Source organism: Boleophthalmus pectinirostris, unplaced genomic scaffold (assembly GCF_026225935.1).
Source record: "Boleophthalmus pectinirostris isolate CB_2022bp ecotype Guang Dong unplaced genomic scaffold, ASM2622593v1 HiC_scaffold_8, whole genome shotgun sequence".
NCBI classification, from domain to species: Eukaryota; Metazoa; Chordata; class Actinopteri; order Gobiiformes; family Gobiidae; genus Boleophthalmus; species Boleophthalmus pectinirostris.
Window position 1 is genome coordinate 35,640,023 of NW_026571515.1, and position 23,050 is coordinate 35,663,072.

Below are 23,050 nucleotides of genomic sequence, written 5' to 3' on the forward strand. Positions count from 1 at the left end.
ATGGTATCTGTATCAAGCATCGAGTCTGTTCCTTAGTATTGAAATCGAGTTCTTAAGTTCAGTGTGAATACTAACAGTAAAACTAATGACGGGAGAGGGCTGGATGTACCGCAGTGAAATGTCATTAAAATATTTGTTATGAATCTGTGACAGCACTACTCTGTCTGATGCTTCATTCAAAGAAAAGCCTGTCTGTTGTTTAGTCATTAAGACGAATGGCAGATGGTGAGGTGAGCTATTAAAAACAAACACAGCTACACAGTCTGGTACATTGTGTCGGAGCAGTGTTTTTATATGGGGCACGGGAGATGTATTTGAGTCTAATTTGAATGCACACACCTTTTCTCGATGATGTTTTTTGGTTCAGTAATTCCAGCTGTCCTAATTTGGCTTGGCGTTTCTTGGCATATGCATCATTTTTTAAAAGTTGATGCGTGTTGACAGTTTTTTTTTTAATTTGTGGGTATAATTTGCGGAATAAGGAATGACGTCAAATTGGATTATCATGAAGGGCTAAAGGCAAGAGTAAGTATATGGACAACTTTTTCTGTGCACTGAATTCTAAATTGTGATTCAAAGTTTGAAAATGTGTGTGAGAATGAATCAGGTTTAAAATATTAACCCGCTTTTTTTTGTCTTAAAGGTGCACTGTGTAACATTTCTAGTGCTTTGTCTAGAATGTTCCACAGTGTAGATTAAACCTGTCTATCACGAGGGAGACAAGCAGGCTAGAGCACTATGCTGCATTACAGTTCAGATCTGTGGAGAGTCGCCCCTATTCTCTAAAGGAATTATTGTATTTTGGAACAATAGAAACACCCGTAATGAATAAATGCTAGATGGATATGTATTAGGGGTGGGCGATATCTTAATATTTAAAATATATCGAGATATTTTTTAAACTCAATATGGATTCTGACATATCATATATAAATCGATATAATGCTTATATTTAATTCTGATTTCAGCTTTTTCGCTTATTTGCCTTCTCTGTGCTCGCCCCCGTGTGCCCCCTCCTCCTTGCTATGAACAGCAGACAGATGTCTACTGCCGTGAATGCCAAAAGTTGGTGCCAACGGAAGCTTCTAGCACTACGAACCTTTTCCATCATTTACAGACTCACCATCAGCAGCACATCCTCTGTCACAGAGAGAACACACATATTCCACTGAGTCATGTCCTTTAGTCCAACAGTGCTTACAGTTTATGCAAATTAGCCATGCGGTTTTAAATTTTGTTTCTGTAAAACGTAAACAAATGTGGTAAAACTGCATGAAACACATAATCTCAAATGGGCTGATGTGGCTCTACAGTCATTATGGTTTATATGTTGTAGTAATATAAAGTTTATTTATGCAGAAGATTTTAATTAATCTGCTGCAATGTAACTTGTACAATAGTGTTTTAAAACATTTGGTTTGATCTGCAGTGGATTGTGAGATATCTCACAGTTCCTTACGCTGGAGGAACATGGATCTATTAAAATAAGGAACCTTCCGAAAGGAGCTCATGGTTCTGGTTATCGTATGGACAACAGAGTTAATGCAAAGATGAGCTTGAGTTGAGTTGTTTTATTTTTGAATGAAAAGAAGGAAATATGTATTATTATTTCTTCTTTTATTTTACAGTAAAATTATTATTTTTGAATATTTATTACCTCCTCCAAGGAGGTTATGTTTTTGCCGTCGTTTGTCTGTTTGTTTGTTTGTCTGTTAGCAACATAACTCAAAAAGTTATGAACCGATTTTGATGAAATTTTCAGGATTTGTTGGAAAAAAAGGAAGAACTGATTTCATTTTGGGGGTGATTCGGAAGAAATCCTGGATTCTGGATCACTTTGAAATTTTAGTTAACATTGTGGTAAATGGGGCCAAAAATTTTGTTTCTCAATATCTCGGTTAATTATTGACCAAACCCCATGAAATTTGACTCAGGGATGGACAATGGGATCCTCTTTCATATTCCAAAGGCTGATCCGGATCTGATCCAGAAGACTGATTTTATCGCAATTTATATAAAAAATGGGGGTAGTCCTTGGCGGAGGTCTGCGCTCTCTGAGTGCTTTTCTAGTTTTAAATGTTGCAGAAGTGCTTTGTTCCTACATGAACTGCCTAACTCTTTACACACTTTTCAGCAAAAAAGACCTTGTGGAATTTGGCGTACTTGTTTTTGCAGTTAGCAGTTTTGGGGGGTTATTTTTCCTCTATAGATATTGAGTTATATACCCTACATGGAGATATGGCAAAATATGTCAAGATGTATTTTTTGCTCCATATTGCCCAGACCTACTATGTATAAAGTCATACTGTGGAATATTCCAGGGAAAAGCAGTAACATCTCCATATAGACTAGTAGGCTGCAAATCCTCCACCAGAAAAGTTGCTTAGTGCATGATTAAGACAAAAAAGCAATGATGTTCATATATTTCAGACATTGTTACATACTGTTGTTGTGTCCTTAGCAAGACACCCACCTGGTCCAGTATAGATGTGGTGTTTAAGAGAGAGGTTTGGGGGCCTATAGTGCAGATGGCAGCTGTTGCTAAATAATGAACTTACAGCACAGAGTCTGGACACAAGTGAATACTGACGTCGTTTTGTCAAACGTGTAAAGCACAATGGATTTTATTATTAGATACATAGGCGGTGGGTGGATCAATATTTGGTTTTCGTGCGTTGTGATGTCTTTCTCTTTGTCTGTCTCTCTCTTTCTCTCTCACTTCTGTCTCTCTGTGTCTCTCTCTTTCTCTCGCTGTATTTCTCGCTGTGTTTCTCTGTCACTCTCTCTCACTGTCTCTCTTTCTCTTGCTGTGTCACTCTTTCTTTCACCGTGTCTCTCTCTCTGTCTCTTTTTCTCGCTCATTCTCTGTCTCTTTTTCCGTCTCTGTCTCTCTTGATGTATCTCGCTGTCTCTCTCTTTTTTCTCACTGTCTCATTCTCTCTTTCTCTCTCTGTGTCACTTTCTTTCTCACTGTGTCTCTCTCTCTCTTTCTCTCTGTCAGTCTCTTTCGCTCACTGTGTCTTTCTCTCTCTTTCACTCTCTTTCTCTTGCTGTGTGTGTCTGTCTCTCTGTCTGTTTTTCTCTCTCTTTCTCTCTGTCTCTGCCTCATTCTCTCTTTCTCTCTCTCTCTTACGTTGTCTCTCATTCTGGCTCTCTCTCGCTGTCTCTCTCGCTCTGTCACTCTTTCTCTTGCTGTGTCTCTGTCTCGCTTTCACTCTCTTTCTCTCACTGTGTGTCTCTCTCTGTCTCTTTTTCTCTCTTTCTCTCTCTGTCTCTTTCTGTCTCTGTCTCTCTCGATGTATCTTTCTGTCTGTCTCTCTGTCTCGTTGTGTCTTATTCTCTCTATCTCTCACTTTGTCTCTCATTCTGTTGCTCCCTCACTGTCTTTCACTCTCTTTCAAATCTATCTGTCTCTTTCTCTTGCTGTTTCTCTCTCTCTGTCAGTCTTGTTCACTCACTGTTTCTAGCTCTTTCATTCTCTTTTTCTTGCTGTGCGTCTCTCTCTGTCTCTTTTTCTGTCTCAGTCTCTCTTGATGTGTCGCTCTGTCTCTCTTTCGCTCTCTCTGTTTGTCTCCCCTGTCTCATTCTCTCTTTCTCTCACTTTGACTCTCGTCTGTCTGTCTGTCTCTCTCTCTCTTTCTTTCTGTCATTCTTTCTCTTGCTGTGTCTCTCTGTCTGTCTCTCTATGTCTCTCTCTCTCTCTTTCTCTCACTGTGTGTCTGTCTGTCTCTTTTTCTGTCTCTCTCGATGTATCTCTCTGTCTCTTTTTTTCTCTCTCTCTGTCCGTCTCCCTCTGTCTCATTTTCTCTTTCTCTCTCTCTCTTTCTCTCTCTGTCTGTGTCTTTGTCTCTTTCTCTCCCTCTCTGTCTCTCTCTTTCTCTTTCTCTCTCGCTCTCATTCCCAGCGTCTCACCTCAGTATTGCAGCAGGTCTAATGGCCCAATGACAAGGCACAAAGACGTCCATTGTGGCGCTGGCTGAGCAGTGACGCGCAAGCTTGTTATCCCCCCTTCCTCTTACCTCTCTCTCTTCTCTCTCTTTCTTTTCCTCCCTCCTCTACACAGACATGATGCGGCGCACTAACCGGAGCTGACAGGCGGGCTACAAAGGCTGCCCTGTTGTGTCCTGAGTCGGGATCTTCATTTGCATGTGTCTTTATGAGAGAGAGAATGGAGAGAATAGAGAGAATGAGAGAGGATGAGAGGGGATGGTAGAATTGATTAGGCTGACCTGGGGAGTTTGTGTACATAGTTACACGCTGGATGCCTGTAACAGTTAGGAAGAAGACAGTGGACAAAATATACAAATAAGAGTACTGCAAAATATTACACAGGTAGAATTATTTATAATTTATTTATTTCAATTAGGAAAGTGCATATTAATCAGTCAGCAAGCAGCTTCTGTATCAAGATGGACGTATCGTGTTAACAAAAACAAGAATTCAACTGTTCTGAAGCAAGTCAAAACATGAAATATTAAATCTAGACCCAAAACATGACAACGCATCTGAGACATTAAAAAAAAAAGTACAGACTATGAACAGTAAAAATTTATAAGTCAGAAGTTATACGTTTTAAGTATAAGTAAAAGTAGGTTACTAAATGAAAATAGTGTGGGAGGTTTTGAATTGAAACCTTGTACATTCTTCATTTTTCCAATTAATTTTCATTTATTTATTTATTTATTTTTTAATTAATTTAAGATGAATATAAAACAATTATGCTGCATTGAATGTCAATGTGAATGAAAAGGATCAGAAAGAAGAATAGACCTTCATGAATCTGTAGCAGCTACACTATATAGCAACTTATTTAATTGACATACAGAATATTAAGTAATTATTAACACAAAAATTACTCTGCCATCTCATTTTTTTTACATATCATATTTGACATTTCCTTTAAACACTTCAATAGATTTTGGAGATTTGATTTTTTTTTTTTCATTTAGACCAGGGGTGTCAAACTCAAATTCAAAGAGGGCTGAAATAAAAAACTGTGACTAAGTCATGGGCCAAACTAAATATTTATTGAAAAATTTCAGCAACATCTGCATGTTTTCTCTTCTTTCGAGATATGTAATATTAAACCTTTTCTTATTAAAATAAATGTTTAATAATAGTTTTGCTTAAACATTGAACTCAGAACAAGCATAATATAAAATAATAACAAAAATGTAAATAAATCATGGTTCTATAGTCTATCTGAAGCCGGCAGGCCAGCTCTAATACATATTTGACCTCACGGGCCTAATATAATATATATAATTTAAACTGTTCTGCTGCTGACACCTTTGATTGAAACGCATTTTTTCATTGTTGTTGTTCTAAATTATAGTTTTTAAAGATTTCATTTCTTTTCAGATTATATATTTTTTACAATGATTTCTTGATTTGATACTGTAAAAAAAAATAGTAAAAGTTTTCCCTGCTTATTACATTGTACTTTACCATGAAATATCCAAAAGGTGAATTCCCAGATGTTGAACCTGATCATTTCTATTAGTGAATATACCCAGCTCACTATTTGACAGCATTAGTCTGTGTTTTAACAATATTATTTTAGATTTTAGTTGTCCTCATCTGTAGGCCTGTGAAAGGGCCCATATTGCACTATTTTCTGATCTATGTTATAATGTTGTTTCCTCATTGCAAACATACCTGCATGCACTTTACAGTGCTCACTAGAATCATTTGGATAATTTCAGCCCTGGAATTGCCAGTGTCTTCAAAATCTAACTTCAAAACAACTGCTTCATGACATCACAAGGTGGAACAGAGTGTTTTGAGTTTTGGTGATGTAGACAGACTAATAATAAAGGGTTACTCAAACATGTGTGAATGAAACAAAACACAACTCACAGCTAACAAGAGTCATTTTGTGTCATATAGAACCTTTAAATAAATTCTCTAATTACAGTTGCAGGTTTTCACATCTGTCTCATGTTTTCCTCTCAGTAGTTATTCCTTGTGTTGTGTTTTTGTGTTGCATGTATGTTCTGTAGGAATTTCCGCTGTTCCAGTTTAGTGGGAACATGAACCTAAGGCTTGTGGCTTTAGTTCCACTGTGGAGTCAGAGTCTTTGCTTTTGTTTCACTGACACACATTCCACGCATTCACTGTGCACCAAGAAACCTCCACTTACATAACAGAGGACATGTTTTTCTCAATTATCCAGGCAAACTTCACATTTATTAGGCACAATTTGGTTTTAAAGTGCCCATATTAGGGTTTTTTTCTGATCCATCTTATAATGTTTCCTCATCACAACCACAGTCCAAACTGCTTAAAGGTGCTTGTCTCCATGGAGTTACTTTGTCTGGAAAGTTCCACAATATGACATTAAACTAACCAGTCACTGTGGAGACAAGCACCAAGTCAAGTAACAAGTCAAATCTTTGGAGAAGGTGGAAAAAACGCAGTTATTCCTCACCATTAACAATAGTCATTTGGAGCTGTAATTGTGTGATTGCGTCATTGAATGTGCATCATGAGACTAAGCGTGGACCAATCAGCTTGTGAAATAACCCGGTAGTGACAGTCTACTGGTGGAGAGAACAGGGCATGCTTAGGAAACTTTGTGCTGAAGGAGCCAACTACCAGTGCCGACCTACTCGAAACAGACGATTGCGATCGATAAACTGCTGGACTGTCCAAGTCTCTGTATTGATGGCAAAATAACCCAGAATGAGAACCAAAGAACTGTGAACTCGTCTCTGAACATCCTCTCCTCGCTGGTGCTACAATCCTCCTGCTCCCTGGTTGGGCTGGTAGGAAGCTTCTTCAGCCCCACTGTTTTTTTCCTTTTGTATTGCGAACATTTTTTTCCCCACTTGTGCTTATTTCGTCTGGGTACAGTGAATTGAACCCTTTCATTCAAAGGACATTTGAAGGGCCTTACAATGAACATTTGCATTTGTACGCACTAGCTGAACTTATCAAGTGCAGATTTTGGAATTGTGTTTGTATTGGAACTGTCATATCCTGAATGGCCATTCATTTTGTTAATTGTTGTTTGACAGTGTCTCTCAATACATGGTTCCATCTAAAAGCAGCTCCTGTTCCAGTCTCTCTCTCCACTCCCAGAGCCCGATTTCAGGCATTTCAAGAGTTTCAAGAGTTTCAAGCATTGGTTTAGTTCAGGGGTGTCCAAACTTTTTTCATTAAGAGCCACATATCTAAACCCAGACGAAGCAGAGGGCTAATCGAGGGCCGTAGACTGATGCTCAGTACTGTGAATAATTGAAATATGTGCATGTTTAACACCTTAGAATGAGCCATCAGTTTTTATTCATGCCAAAATCCTTAAAACCACACACTAAATATTAAATATTAGCTTTATCAAGGTAGATTTTCAAAAAACTTGCAGTAAAAAGTAAATTTTTTATTGATGCAAGGGTTAGGGCAATTCATCTGGAAGCCTGAGGGCCAAGAAAATTGGTCTGAGGGCCACATTTGGCTCACGGGCCATAGTTTGATAGTTCTTTTATTTAATGAGGCATATATATCGAGAGATGCATTGTACCAGCTAATTTCCACCTATACTACCTGGGCATGCTAATATCATAGTTACACATAGAGTTTAATGCCATACTGTGGAACACTCAGAGAAAAGTTACATACATACACCTTTAAATCCAAATTAATATTCTGAAATCAAGTTACTTCTTGGCACTTGGCCGACACAAGGACCCTAAAATCATAGTTGGAATTCATTTAAATAACTTATAAATTGGAGAATCAGCTTTGCATAATCCTAGCAGAAGCCAGATCCCTTAAGGTCTGAAAAACTTAATTTACAACATTTTAAATCTGACAGAACGTACATTTCCTCCAGCGAAAATGATCAAAATTTCAGTTCGAGTCGAGTGTGGGCTTCAAATTTCATTACATTGCGAGTACAGATATCTCTCTTTTTCTTATATCCGTTTTTCTCACCCCATCTCGTCTCATCCTGCCAAGTCCTACAGCCCCTGCCTCTTTCTCAATAGATTTTTGAAAATACACTTGGCTCTTGGTAATACATCATGGAATATTCATTAGTGGATTAGCGTAACTAGAGCTGTGTTTACAATCCTGATAGGTGCTTTGCTTAGACAAGTGAATGGTGGATGCTCACGTTGGTTCATGATTGAGACTTCTCATTTCAACCAAAACAACAACATAATCATATTTACGGTTTATATTTTAAAGGTGCACTGTGTAACTTTTTGGTTTTGGTCTGTTACCTGCTTGTTTCTATGGATACGCCATAGGTCTGCCTGGAACATTCTACGATATGACAGTAAACAGCTCTACCTCATGAATCCATGTATCATTCTCTCATTTGTTTTTCAAAATAAAACCAAAAATAAGAAAATGAAAAAAGCAACTATTTTCTTCATTATTTGTCTCCAAAACCAAATGAAAAAAACAGATAATGATTTGTTTTTTTCAGTTTTCGATATTGTTTTTTAAATTAATAATGGAAAAAATGGATAACGGCCGTGACTTAAACCGCAATGCTGGACTAGAATGTTTGTGTTGACAGAATGATGTCTGAAATAAAACTATCACAAACTACTGCATCGCATGAATCGTCGCATGTTGAAGGACTATTTTCTCAGCAGCAGCGGAATTTTACTTTGTCGTGATGCGGTGATATCTTTCTGCCACTGTCAAGCTTTGTATCAGGAAGTACAACTCACTGCTACTCAGACATAAATCCTTCAAATGCACAGTTGGTTTCACTTCTAAAATTATTCTATCAACACAGACATTTACATTGACAGTCTGGCGTAATAATGGTTTTGCTTCGGGTGTTTTGTGGAGTGGGTAAGACTGTTTTTAGGAGCAGGCTAACTATGGCCATTGACATGCACTAGCCTAGCACCAGCGACCTCTGCAAATACAAGGACTGAATGGAATATTTGAAAAAGTGTCTCCACACGTCTCCAACACTCTGGCTCACTAGAAAATGAGGTCCCTTTAAGATTGTCTGGAATTTCAAGAAAAAATACCAAATTGATTTGGATTGGAGCTTTCATGGTCCTGTTTAGAAGTTTGATTTTCAATAAAAAGGTGAAAGTAACTGCCTAATACTAGCTAGCTTGTTATTGTAAAGTTCTTGTGAACAGCACAAATCAGCTCATCTGTTATACTTTCAATGAAGTCAGTTCTCTCTGGTCAGATTGTGTTAAAAAAAATTCTAACTTGAGTAACAGAGCGTCAGATCAATGTTTAAATGGTAAGAGCCATGGCTTCCTTGTGCGTAAATTGTCCCAGCATTTTGGATGGGATTTTCCGTGTTAATGATGTAGAGGTGTATACTTCAGAACTACTTCCTCTGTTATTTATTTATTTTATTTTTTTTTACTTTTTTCAGAACTTTTTTCCCACATAAACTCACTTAACTGATGTAAAACTTTGATAAATATCAGCCCAAACTAAGTCATAAAAAACATGCACACCTCCCATATGCACTTTAAAGCTATGTTGTGCAATTTTCCTGTTTTAGGTAACACTACTGCAAGTTACTTTGCATTGGTTAAGATTGCCAGGAATGTTCCAAAGCATGGCATTAGATATAAGGTATGAACCAAGCATCTATTCAATATGTTTTTATTGCTCAAAAATGCACTGAAAAACATGCATTCTTACTTGAGGGTGGGCTTGCCTAGCTTGATTCATCAGCCAGTTTCACTTTGAAGAAACCGTCTGACCTTGCAGCATTAGGATTCGTTCGCTAGACAGTAGGCGAGCACTTTTAAAAAATTTTACCAACCACTGCTATTTGGTCGTGACATATGTAATGTGCTGCTTATGGGGCTAACTGGTATATTAAGCTTTTCCCAAATCTTGTAAGAAGAAGGGCAATAACGTCTTTCCCCTTGATAAAATTCACCAAACATTCTCAGATTAGTATAGTCATAGGATTTTGACCTTCTTTATATATAATTGATCATTGTCAATACTCAGCTAACATTACTTCTTACTTTACTTTACAAAATATTATAATATTATGAACAACCTGAAACTTTAAGAAAAATGCAATTTCAACACAATGTTTTAACATGAACTTGTCTGTAAATAGGAATAAGTCAATTTTTCTTGTAAAATCCTGCACTCGGCTCCACTTTTCTCATGTTGGACATTTTGCTGATGAGGGTGTCACGGTCAACAGTCAAAACGATCGTCCTTTAAGAGCGTTTGGAAAGAGACAAGTCTTCATTTGTGCTGCTCTGGTGGGAGGGGCCACGTACAGAGGTGCTGGAGATGCTGCTGTGATAAACACCACAGAAAATTAATAATATTTTAATAGAAAATATAATTACAATATTTTAGTAGAAAATCAGTCGAGGGCCAGATTAAAGGTCTTGGATGGCCGGATCTGGCCCCCGGGCCGTATGTTTGACGCCTGTGCACTAGGTGGTGCCAGCCTTGCTAATCATAGTCATAAAAAACATGCCAACCTCCCATGCAACTTTTCTGGTTTAGATAACACTACTGCATGTTACTTTGCCTTGTTTAGGGTTGCCTCTAATGTTCCAAAGAATGGCATTAAACATATGAACCAAACATTTATTCAATAACGTGTGCACTGAAAAACATACATTCTTACTTGAGAGTGGGCTTGCCTTTCCACAGCTCTAATCCAGAATCGGCTTGGTGGCACTGCTGGTTCGTCTCCACGGAAATAGAAAAAGTAGAAAAGGCAAAGCAATAACACATTCATCACGTAGAGGAGCAGGTGTCGGACTCTGCACAATGCAACTTTAACACAAAGTCTGTATAAGGAATGGCTCCAAGCTTGGCTCAGATTTGTTTGTGATTTTCCCAGTGAAATTCCGCGCTGGTATTGATTTGTTTGGGAGCAGATGTGAAGAGAATCTGAAGTGCTTAAAACAGGTGTGGGTGCAGCTGGAGAAGTTGTGATGTTGATAGTGCCGTGCTCAAATGAGAGGAGATTAGACTGGTACACGGCCGTAGACAATAGTTAATAAGGCTTATGTTGACAGTCGAAACGCGTGTGTTAGTTTACGATGGATTTTCTCATGTTGACTTTTCATTCAATTACGAGTGGTTAATTGTGGTTGAACAATTTGGGAATAAAAAAAAACAGCAGAAAACACCAGAAAGCAGAATGAGATAATATTTGAGTTGCCAGTTTCAGTGCTAAAATCCAGTCGGTGTAAACCAAAAAGGACTCTCTCTGATCTGAATAAAACTAAAAACTAAACTCCAGCACCTCCAGCCTATCTTGGATCAGTTGTAATAGAGTTTGCTCAAGGACACAATAGCAGTAAAATTTTTGTGGAGGCTGAGGAATCCCGTGGTTAAATAAGTTTCCTTTTCCGGCTATTGTGTGTAAAATAATGTTATAAGAATCGCAGTCCTAAAACATATATTCTGTACCCCCGCGTTGTCTAGAGATAATGTAAACGGCATTGTTCTGTCTTGACTCGACTTTGTTACATTCTTTTAAACTTCTAAAGCTCTTTTCAGTCTTTGGCGTCAGCAGGAGGCTTCTGAACATGTCTGGGGAGAGGTGCTATTCTCACTTACTCTCTCTCTCCTCGCGTCTCCCTCTTCCTCTCTCTTTCTTTCCTCGCATATCCCTCTTTCGCTGTCTGTCTGTGCACATCCCTCTTTCTCTCTCCTCACATTTCTCTCTTTCTCTCTCTCCTCTCATATCCTTCTTTCTCTCTCCTCACGTCTCCTTCTCTCTCTCTCTCCTTACATCACCCTCTTTTTCTCTCCTTAAATCTCCCCCTTTCTCTTTCTCCTCACATTTCCCTCTTTCTCTCTCCTCACATTTCCTTCTTTCTCTCTCCTCATTTCTCCCTCTTTTTCTCTCCTCGCATTTCCTTCTCTCTCTCTCTCCTCACATCTCCCTCTTTTTCTCTCCTCGCATCTCCCTCTTTCTCTCTCCTCACATCTCCCTCTTTCTCTCTCCTCACATTTCCCTCTTTCTCTCTCCTCACGTCTCCTTCCATTTCTCTCTCTCCTTACATTTCCTTCTCTCTCTCTCCTCACATCTCCTTCCCTTTCTCTCTCTCCTCACATCTCCTTCCCTTTCTCTCTCTCCTTACATTTCCTTCTCTCTCTCTCCTCACATCCCTCTCTTTTTCTCTCCTCGCATCTCCCTCTTTCTCCCTCTCCTCACATCTCCCTCTTTCTCTCTCCTTACATCTCCTTCCCTCTCTCTCTCTCTCCTTAAATTTTTTTCTCTCTCCTCACATCTCCCTCTTTCTGTCTCCTTACATCTCCTTCCCTTTCTCTCTCTCCTTACATTTTTTTTCTCTCTCTTCACATCTCCCTCTTTCTCTCTCTCCTCACATCTTCTCTTTTCCTCATTCTCTTTCTCATTCCCTCTCTCCCTCCCTCCTTCCTTTCCATCTTTCTGTCTTGACTTGAGACTGACAGTGTGCTCTCGTCCCTCATATCTCGTGCCTCCAGTGAATTAACAACCCCAGTGCTCATGTTTAATTAGTTCTGTCAAGCTGTTACACTGGCCACTTATCCACAGCACCTATACGACTCCTCCTCCAAGAACTTCCACTTATTATAGTAATATAGAATAGGAAGGTAAAGATATTTGAAACAACGCAGAGCTGAACTGGTTAAAGTGTGGTTTTATCCTGTCTGAAGTCTTTACCTTATGTATTCAGGGCATTCTAATTATTCACCTCAATGAGTTTTTAAGTGTTTTTCACAACTCCGAGACCAGAGCGGAGTTCAGCGTGACTGTAAAGTTAGCAACACTTTCTCATTATTGGACAATAAAGCGCGTTATAATGAGATGCAGACCGTACACAGAGGAGTCATTTCCTCGAGAGCTGCTTATTCAGTATATTTCGACTGGGACAAGACACATTGTTCTCAAATACATGGAATGAAAATCGGGTTCAAGCCTTTTTAATCAGCACATTTTCTTTCTTTTTTTAGTTCTCTTCATACGTGGTTGAGTCTTGGTTGAGTCTTGCTTGAGTCCTGTATATATTGCTTAGTGTATTTGAGACTATGGGGATATACATTAAACCAGTGATTCTCAACCACTGTGCCGCGGCACACTAGTGTGCCGTGAGAGATCGTCAGGTGTGCCGTGAGAAATTATCCAATATCACTTTTTTTTAATTAAAATTTATTAATTATTACCTGCAAACATTATCTCATTGTCGAGTGTCCGTGCTGTACTTACTACAGCACGGACACTATACTACAGTGTAGTATATAATGACTGGCAGAGTGATCTAATATTCGTCCTGGGTGGCAACAGGCAGCTAATTGCCTCGTTCCTTTAAAACAGGGGTGCTCAATACGTCGATGGCGATTTACCAGTCGATCGCCAAGGTCGTGTGGTGTCGCTGATGCGGTCAATTTCTGTCGGATTAAAAGACATGACTCAGTGGAATACAGGTTAGTGTGACCATATTTGCGCTTGTCAAAACCAGGACATCGTACGAGGGGCGGGAGGTGGGAACTCGTCATCGACCTGGCGCTACTCTCACCTGGCAAAGCTTTTTCCCACTGGACACCCAAACATATGTGCTGCTTTGTACACTGTGCACATGGACTCACACTTGTCCCGACCGGAACGGAAAGCATGGAATTTCTTGTACAAATCATCGTTAAATACGCATATGCACTTTGGTACGTTGCAGGCGGACTGACTGTTTGTGTTTGCTCGCTCCTTCTGAGTGCAGAAAGCTACATGTACAGACCCCTGTTTGGTCACGCTACACACAGCAACCTACATTCGGTTTGTCGATTAAATTTAACGTAATCGATGAAATTCTTAATAATCAATTATCGATTAATCGACTAATCATGCCCATCCCTAGCTCGGACCAGAGTTCACGTTCACACCAGAGGGACTGCACCAGAGTTTGGCATTTGGTGTGGAGTCAAGCGGACTGAGACCATCTCTTTTTTGAGGTCTACTAAAATCCGTACGGATGCGAGTGCCATTGATGCTTTCACACCAACGAAAATGAACTGACCTAAGAGCTTTTGGTTCGAATGGAACGTTTGCTGCCGGTGGGAAAGCACCCTTAGTTTGTTTTTGTTTTTATCCTGGTTTAGACCTGATTCTATTCGGACTATAATCCATGTTTAGTCGTGTGGTTTGGCTGAGTCCTGTCAGAGTTCTGGTTGACTTCTGGCTGAGTCCTGATTGAGTCCTGATTGAGTCCTGATTGAGTCCTGATTGAGTCCTGATTGAGTCCTGATTGAGTTCTGATTGAGTGCTGGTTGAGTGCTGGTTGAGTCCTGAGTCCTGGTTCAATCCTGGTTGAGACCTGGTTGAGTCCGCTGGGTTGAGTCCACCGGGTTGAGTCCTCGTATAGTCCTCAAATAGTCTTTGTATAGTCTTTGTATAGTCCCAGTTTACACAAGCCTGGACCGGTTTAGACCTGCTTTAGTTTTGGTATAGACCTTATCTTAACTTTATTGGTTCTGTTTTACCTTACACATGTATCAGCCCAGACTTTTTACCAGATTTTTAACAATGTAAAGATAACAGATACGCACATTTCTGAAAAATATTAGAATTTCTTTTACAGTAGATCAAATCCTGTAGTTACATCATTTTAATACATTTCACAAATTTTACATCACCCTCTTAGAAGAACAATCCCTCTCACCACCCCCAGACTCCAATTGATTTTTAACACTTATTTCTTGCCTATTTGCTTTTCTCATTCCAGTTTCTGCCTTTTCTTTTGCAGGTAAAGTGTTGAATACGGATTTGCGACACTACCTCAGCCTGCAGTTCCAGAAGGGATCTTTGGACCACAAGCTCCAGCAAGTGATCCGAGACAACTTGTACCTGCGGACCATCCCGTGTGAGTACAGCACCTTGTCCCCCTCTCAGAATGAGCTGTTGGCATTGAAGGAACAGCTCATCCTTTACTGTCAATGGGGTGCAGATTTCAGCTCAACACCCAACATGGAAGCACAAATGAAAATGTGTTTTGTAAGTGTGTGGTAATAACTTAGCACAGCGTGTCTTTTTCTTTTCTAAAGTAGTAGGTTATTTGGAAGGTGAATTTTTAAAAGTGGCACACAATAGTCAAAATAAAGGAAAATACCAAGATAAAAATGCAGTCAGGTTCTTTGCGCCCAGAGATGAAATTCGTTATAAAGGTACAAAGTTAAGGTAACTTTTGTAGTGGAGAGTCAGCCACCAGTTCATCTCCAGGGTGATGTGATTGATTTACCTGGAGTATTCCAAAGTTTTAAATCTCCACAGAGATCTATGGAGAAGTGAGGAGTAAGAATGCTTTGTTTTTTTAAAGGAAGCAGTTTGGAATTTTTTGACATAGGGCCTCTTTTCCTAGTGCGCCAGTGTGTTGGAGATGTGTGGAGACACTTTTTAAAAAATTCTATCCAGTATTGGAGAGGTCGCTGGTGTTAGGCTAGTGCATGTCAATGGCCATAGTTAGACTCCCATTAAAAACCGTCTTACCCACTCCACAAAGCACCCGAAGCAAATTTATTATTACACCAGACTATCAATGTGAATGTCTGGGTTGATAAAATAATGTCTGAAATAAAACTAACCTTGCATTGTATGAATCGTCGCATGTTGAGGGACTATTTTCTGATATATCAGTCCACCGCTGCCAAGCTTTCTATCAGGAAGTACAACTCACTGCTGCTGCTCAGACATAAATCCTTCAAATGCAAGGTTGATTTTACTTCTAAAATGATTCTATCGACACAGACATTTACCTTTACATTTACAACAGTCTGGTGTAATAATAGATTTGCTTCAGCTGCTTTGTGGAGTGCTGTTTTTAGTGCCAGGCCAACTATGGTCATTGACATGCACTGGCCTAGCACCAGCGACCTCTGCAAATACAAGAACTGGATGGAATATTTAAAAAAGTGTCTCCACACATCTCCAACACTCTGGCTCACTAGGAAATGAGGCCCTATGTCCAAAATTCCAGACTGTCCCTTTAAGAACATCAGTCACTGCAAAGTTGGAAGTTCATCAGTTACCATGGAGACACAATGCGCATATTAGCAAACATACTGTCAAATAGTTTTAAAAAATAATCTACAATCTCAGGAAAAATACAGAATAGGTTTAAACAGCACATTTTCATGGTCCTGTTTAGGTGTTTTAACAAAACAAAACAAAAAAAACTTTAAATTTATGTGAGAGGAACTTATTTAACAGCACATATCAGCTCACCTTTTTGTAATTCTGGTCAGACTGAAGTTCAGCTTAAAGTCTTCAAACAGACCTGAGCCTACAGTTCATCACACCCCAGGGAATATTGACGACAGCAGCTGCAAAGTATCTATTGAACATTCTAAGTAAAGAAAGTTCTACTATGTTGACAATAATAAATGGTTTACCCTTACCCTAATAGTTACAGAATTCCTCTAGAAGTTTCAGCTGATTGAGTGTGTTCATCATCTTCTTGTTTCTATGGATATGCCATTGCTCTGCCTGGAATGTTCCACAGTATAACATTAAACAGCTCTACCTTACATTTGTTCAATTAGATTTAGTTTTATAGCTCAAAATACCTAGAAAAACAGGCATTCTAACTGTGAGCAGGGTTGCTTCTTCGCAGATCTGACCTGTAACTTGGTCTGGTTTGGTCTCTGTGATGATAGAAAGGTTTAATGCCATACTGTGAAACATTTCAGACAAAGAAATAACATCTCCACGGAGAAAAGCCTTTGAGTTTTTGAAGTGTTGTATGAATGGTGGCAGTGTCAAACAGTCTGCTTCTAACCTCTAATCATTTTGGTAAGATCCATAAAAATATAGATTCTAGGGGTGTGCAAAAATATTGAAATATCGATTTATTGTATCGTTTAATGTGATGATACAGTATCGATATCGTGGGCTGCTGTATCGATATATATGGCCAAGAGTATTTTTTGGAATATTTTACAAAATTATTTTGTTACAGAGCTACAGTTTTGTTGCTTGTTCAGTGGAAGGAAACTCATATATGTGACACATTTGACATTTTCACTGTTTTGGTGATTAAAATGTTTGTGTTTCAGATTAACTTTGCAGAAGAAATGGTTTAACAAAGACTTTTAGTATCACAGCCATGATTTAGCCTTTATTTTTTATTGAACAGTATCGAATCAATTTGAAATGTATCGCATTGAAAGTGCAGTGTATCGAGGTATGGATCGTATCGGGAACTTATTAATACCCGGCTCTAATAGGTACATTTAAAAACTCCACCCAGAGTATTTTACAGGATCATTGCACATGCGTTTAACACTTTTATATCTTTAATCTGCAGATGTTTCACGGTCTCACGTCTCTGTTCACTGCTTCATGTTATGGTTGATGTGTGAGTGTGTTCTGTTTGTGCTGTTTTATACTCCATCTTGTCCAGGTCGTCATTGCAAGGGAGAAGGTGTTCTCAGTTGACTTACCTGGTAAAATATTGAATCAATTTAAAAAATGAATAAATAAAATAAAATAAAATTGGATTAAAACTGTAAAAAACTACAGCTCCAAAAAAAGTCCAATTGAGCTTACCCCAGGAGAGTCAAATTCACCCAAGAAAAATCTCACGTTTTCTTTTTGAAATTGTTAATTATATTTGAAACTTCAGATCATCAAAGCGCTGTCACTCTCATCAGATTTGCAAATGAAAAGTCAGAAGAGTGACTGGCCAGAGGTTATGTTTGGGTCTGTTACCAATTTCCACATATTAATGAAAGTGAAATTTTGAAAAGATCAGAAATTGTGGTTTGGATTTTGGGGACTGGTAACTAATTATGAATCGACCAACTTTGTCTCACCAAAGTTTTACAGAAGACTTTAGTTTATGAATCCACAAGGAATATTTTTGGGACGTGAGATTTGTCACTATAATAGGGGAAATACAATGTTGCAACATAAATAAGAATTTGCAATCAAAATGAACATAAAACATCTATTAAAATACTCCAAAAAATTTAAATCTATCTCAACACTGTACAAATGGAGTAACAAGTATTAGACTACAAAACTGTTACATACAATAAAAGGCTATGACTATGGTTTCGTATAACATATGGAAAAATAAAGTGATATAGGGTTATCAAGAGTATCAAGAATCAAGAAGAATCTAGATACTCATTTGAGGAGGTATCAATACTAAAAAAATCACATAACTGTATTAAATTGGACCGTTCCTGAACAGTTTCATCTTCAGTTTTGTCAGACCATTATTTTGTTTTGTGAAAATTACAATATTGCCTAAAAAAGAGCTTTTAAAGTTGCAATGTGTAACTTTTCTGGTTAAGGGTCCACCACCTACTTTTCTGATGAAAATCTTTTGCTCAGAATTCCACAGTGTAGTATTAATAAAGTAATTAATTTGTTGCACTGATACAATTACCGTATGTTCCGCACTATAGGGCTCTCTGGATTATATGGCGCATTGTCATTGAATGGTCTATTTTCGAACTTTTTTCACATATAAACCGCACCGGACTATAAGGCGCATTAAACGAAACACAACAGTTAGATGGGTCAGTGGGACTTTGGTGCATTGACGGTGACTCTGGGCTTTGTTCAGTTGTGGCGTGTAGGGAGGGTGCTGTCTGGGACCGCTGGATTGTCGGCGTGTTCGCAGTGACTCAGTTGTTCAATTGTGTCTAGAAGTGGCCCATTGCACTCGCTTTTTCGGTTCATTCCTCCGTTCCGTTCCTCGTCCTCGTGGAGTGATGAGTGTGGCTGTGGGTGTTTTTCGCCGCGCGGTTGCTGTTTGCTCGGTGCGCGTTTGTGTGCGCTGCGGGTGGTGCGACATTGTAGTTTACTGAAGTCGTGCTGGGACACACGAGTGGATTCGTGTATAGGGCGCTCTGGACTGTGGAGCGCGCAGTTGTTTTTTGATGGGGTTGGAGGCTTATGAGTGTGCCCTATAGTGCGGAAAATACAGTACAGTTTTTTTTTATTGCCCAGAAATAGCTTGAAAAGAATGTGCTGTGAGTGATCTTGCCTCTGCACAGATATGACGTGTAACTTATCGAGGTGTTGTCATATATTTGTTTTTATGGAGATAGCTAAGTTTTATTGTGGAAGATCTTGATCAAGACAAACAGATGTCTGACCCTCCACAGTGCACCTTTAAAATAATCATTTGGATATCAAAATCTGTATCGAGTATTGAGTCGATTCTTTAATATTGAAATCAAGTTTGAAATTCTCGTATTGTGGCAACACTATAGGTACCATAATACATTAAAGTAAAAATATATGTTGTTGTGTTTTCATATGAGCTTTAGTACACTCTGTCTTGCTGTATAGTGTCTCTTGTTCTGTCCAGTACAGTGATCCAGGGCAGGGACACAGCTCTGTTCTAGTCCAGTGGTTTTCATCTAAAGCAGGCCAACAGCTGCGCTCTGCCTCTAAACACAATATTTATCCATTTATCACCATCACACCACACGCACTTGAACTCATGTGAATCTGAACTCTGCAGCCTCTCTCTGACCTTTCCAAGCTGTTAAGGCATTGTTCAAAGATTATTACACATTTTTATAACTAACAAAATAACAAGAAATAATGCTGACTTATATCTTACACAGAAAGCTCAATGCGAGTTCATTTCATGAGCGCACCCTTTAGATAGATCAAAGATAGAAACAGTTCTGTGAAATGTTATAATAAGTTTCCAGTTTATAAAGTTTCAGAAGCAGATTTTACATAAAATTATAGGTCTTGTGGTCATTAGTCACCACATAGCTCATTAGCCCCGAGCAAGCTTTCAAACTTTTAATATTATGGGTTTTTTTTGGTTTTCCAGAATGTCTATGGGAAAACAATACTTACTTACTGGTTTGCCCCAAATGAAACTAAAGAATTAGATTTTCATTATACTTTTGAATCAGATATTAATCAGTACTAAAGCTAGTATCAAAACTACTACTTGATATTCACTTGAGCAAGTATCGATACTAAAAAAAGTCACATTCACAGGACAGAAATGAACCTTTCCTGAATAATTTTAGAATGATCTTGAGCTGTATCAGAACAAGTATAAGAGCACATAGACTAGTATACACCCATGGACCACTATGGAGCCTACCTGGACCACTGAAGGAGTACACAGATATAAGACTGCATAGTAAAATAAAAGATAGTACTACCATTTAATGCTGAAAATGACATTCTATCATTTAAATAAAAGAGTGTTGTTTTGGTATTTGTGGTATCGTAATCGGTATTGAGTATTGAGTCTGTTCCTTAGTATTGAAATTGAGTTTGAAATTTTACTATCGTGACAACACTAATGTAAAAAAACACACAGACACACTGTAAGATTATTATTATTGTGTACAAGTTTCACTTGAATAAACCAATATGCTTATGCTTAGCCTGATTCATCAGTCGGTTTCACTTCATGGAAACCGTCTGCCCTGGCAGCATTAGAATTCGTTTGCTCAACAGTAGGCGGGTACTTTTTTATTTAACCAATTGCTGCTATTTGGTCGTGACATATGTAATGCGCTGCTAACAGGGCTAACTGGTATATTAAGCTTTTGTCAAATCCCGTAGGAGAAGAAAAAGAAGGCAATAACGTCTTTCCCCTTGATAAAATTCACCAAACATTCTCTTTGTCGTGGCTATAAATCTCAGGAATTGTTGCCAACACAGAATGTATGGCTCTTTGCTGATTGGCTGGTGGCCGAACTCACACTTCCGGGGTTCTTGCAAACCGTCTTGTGTATTCCGATTCCTGACTTAGTTGCTGGGGAAAAGTGAAATTGAGCGAAAGCACTAGGTGGCCCCAGCCTGGCTAATACTTTACAGGGCTATCAAAAGTATTGAAAATCAGATACTAATCTACTAGTACTAAAACTAGTATTGAAATTTATAATGTACATCTTTGTGTTGATGTTTACGATCTGCAAACATAGTGATATATGTCTGATGCTAAATAATGCTAAATGAAAAGTGTGTCTCTCTGTGTGTGGTTGTGTAGCAGAGGCATATGTGTGTGTGGAAGTCTGATGTTGTTGCTGTTTGTGGCAGATGCTGTCCTCCATAAACACGTCTGTGCTCATTACACTGTTCTACAATTCAGCTGGAACTCTCCCACTAAATATATATATAAGGGCTGTCACCAACTCCTGACGCGCTAGGCTTTGTCATTCTCTATGTGGAATAATGTTGTCACGATATAAAAATGTAAAACTCAATTTGGATCCTAAGGAATAGACTTGATACTCTAACAATTCTCATTATTTAGACAAAAGCATGTGATTTTCATTATTAATTCGTAGTGCTTTTTTTTTTTTTTAAATGTACTTTTTATTGAAAATGCAGATTACACATTGCAATATGTAGAATGAAATCACACGTTCCTGCTTTTGCATTTTTTAAAACATATACAAACTCAGAACAGGTTGGGGAGCCAGGAAACCTCTTTCACGAATGAACACAACATTGCAAATATGAAGTAGTTTTAATATGAAGTCTGATCTCACCGGCTTTACGTACTTTTTTACATGTAAAATAAGTCCAGCTGCACTTTCAATAAAAATGAAACTTTTTCCATTGTGTAGATCTCTTGCACAATATCAGTCCAGTTCTCAGTTGTTGGTCACTCAGGTTTAAGTCACTTCCTATTTACTGCCTTTTTACTTGCTTCACTTTACTTTAGAATATAGAGTAATGTCTCGTTTGTGTTTTTAAAGCTGTCTAATACTAAGTAACCAAGATACAAGGCATGACAGGGGTGACAAATGATGGAAAATAAATGAAAAAACATTTTGCAGATGTTGATGAATCTCTGACCAGTATTCTTGGATGACCCTAGCCTGATTCATCAGCCATTTCACTTCATAGAAACCGTCTGACCTGACTGTTGCAATGTTAGAATTTGTTCGCTCGACAGTAGGCAGGTACTTTTTTTCATTTAACCAGTCGCTGCTATTTGGTCGTGACGTATGTAATGTGGAAGAAGGGCAATAACATCTTTCCCCTTGATAAAATTCACCAAACATTCTCTTTGTTCCGGCTTTAAATACTTGATCTCGGGAATCGTTGACAACACTGAATATATGGCTCTTTGCTGATTGGCTGGTGCCCGAACTTGCACTTTGGGGTTTTTGCGAACCGTTTAGTGTATTCCGATTCCTGACTTAGACGCTGGAGAGAAATGAAATTGAGTGGAGCAGCCTGGCAAGGATTATCCCACATTCCCAAAAATATAGAAATGATTAGCACGATCATTACCACATAATTCATAGTATTTTATTTTCTTTTCCCAAGTGGCTTTATATCTGTGTAACCCCTCAGTGGTCCAGGTAGGTTCCCTAATGGTCCAGGGGTGTATACTAGTCTATGTGCTCTTATACTTGTTCTGATACAACTCAAGATCATTCTGAAGCTGTTCAGGAAAGGTCACACTTTTATATAGCACTTTTCCACCTTCAAGGCACTCAAAGCTCTTTACATCAAGGAGCCACTCACCTATTCACACACATTTATACACCAGTGTACTCAGATACCTGGGGCGAGATGAGTTAAGTGTCTTACCCAAAGATTCAACGACAGCATTCATCTCTGGGAGCTGGAATCAGTCAGTGGATCTGACCGTTTAACCAACGATGTTTATGTCGAGACAGGGGATTCGAACCGCCAGTGCTTTAACCAACTGAGCTATTGTCGCCCCAGGTGCATTTCTGTCCTGTGAATGTGACTTTTTTAATACTGATGCTTGCTCAGTCTGGTATCTATCCCAGTTTTAGTATCAATTAGTATCTCATTTTCGATACTTTTGACAGCCCTGTGTGGAATGATGGGAGCAATAACTGAAAGGTTACTGGATTTATTTCCACCATGAAAAAGGAATACTGCTGTAGTGTCCTGAGGCAAGACATTTACTGGTTGTGGAGCAATAAAAAAACCTTGTCTATATTCTTGGAGACACGCAGGTGACGCTACCAAGGCGAGAATTGTTTGAGCAATTGTTTTATACATGGGACATATATCAATGCTTGCCTGACCAGACAGTCCCTGCTTTTTCTGTTTGAATGCAGACGAGTTTGAAAACAGACCAGACAGTGTGACGAACAGCTGTCCTTATTT

General features: G+C 38.7%; 1 protein-coding gene across 1 annotated transcript in view; it reads left to right on the top strand.

Moving 5' to 3' along the window:
• Positions 1 to 23,050, top strand: part of LOC110154019 (membrane-associated guanylate kinase, WW and PDZ domain-containing protein 3-like) — a 367,298-nt gene that overhangs the window by 217,960 nt on the left and 126,288 nt on the right. Inside the window, 1 exon segment of the mRNA XM_055165821.1 lies at positions 14,706 to 14,822. Coding sequence (XP_055021796.1) covers positions 14,706 to 14,822 — 117 coding nt within the window.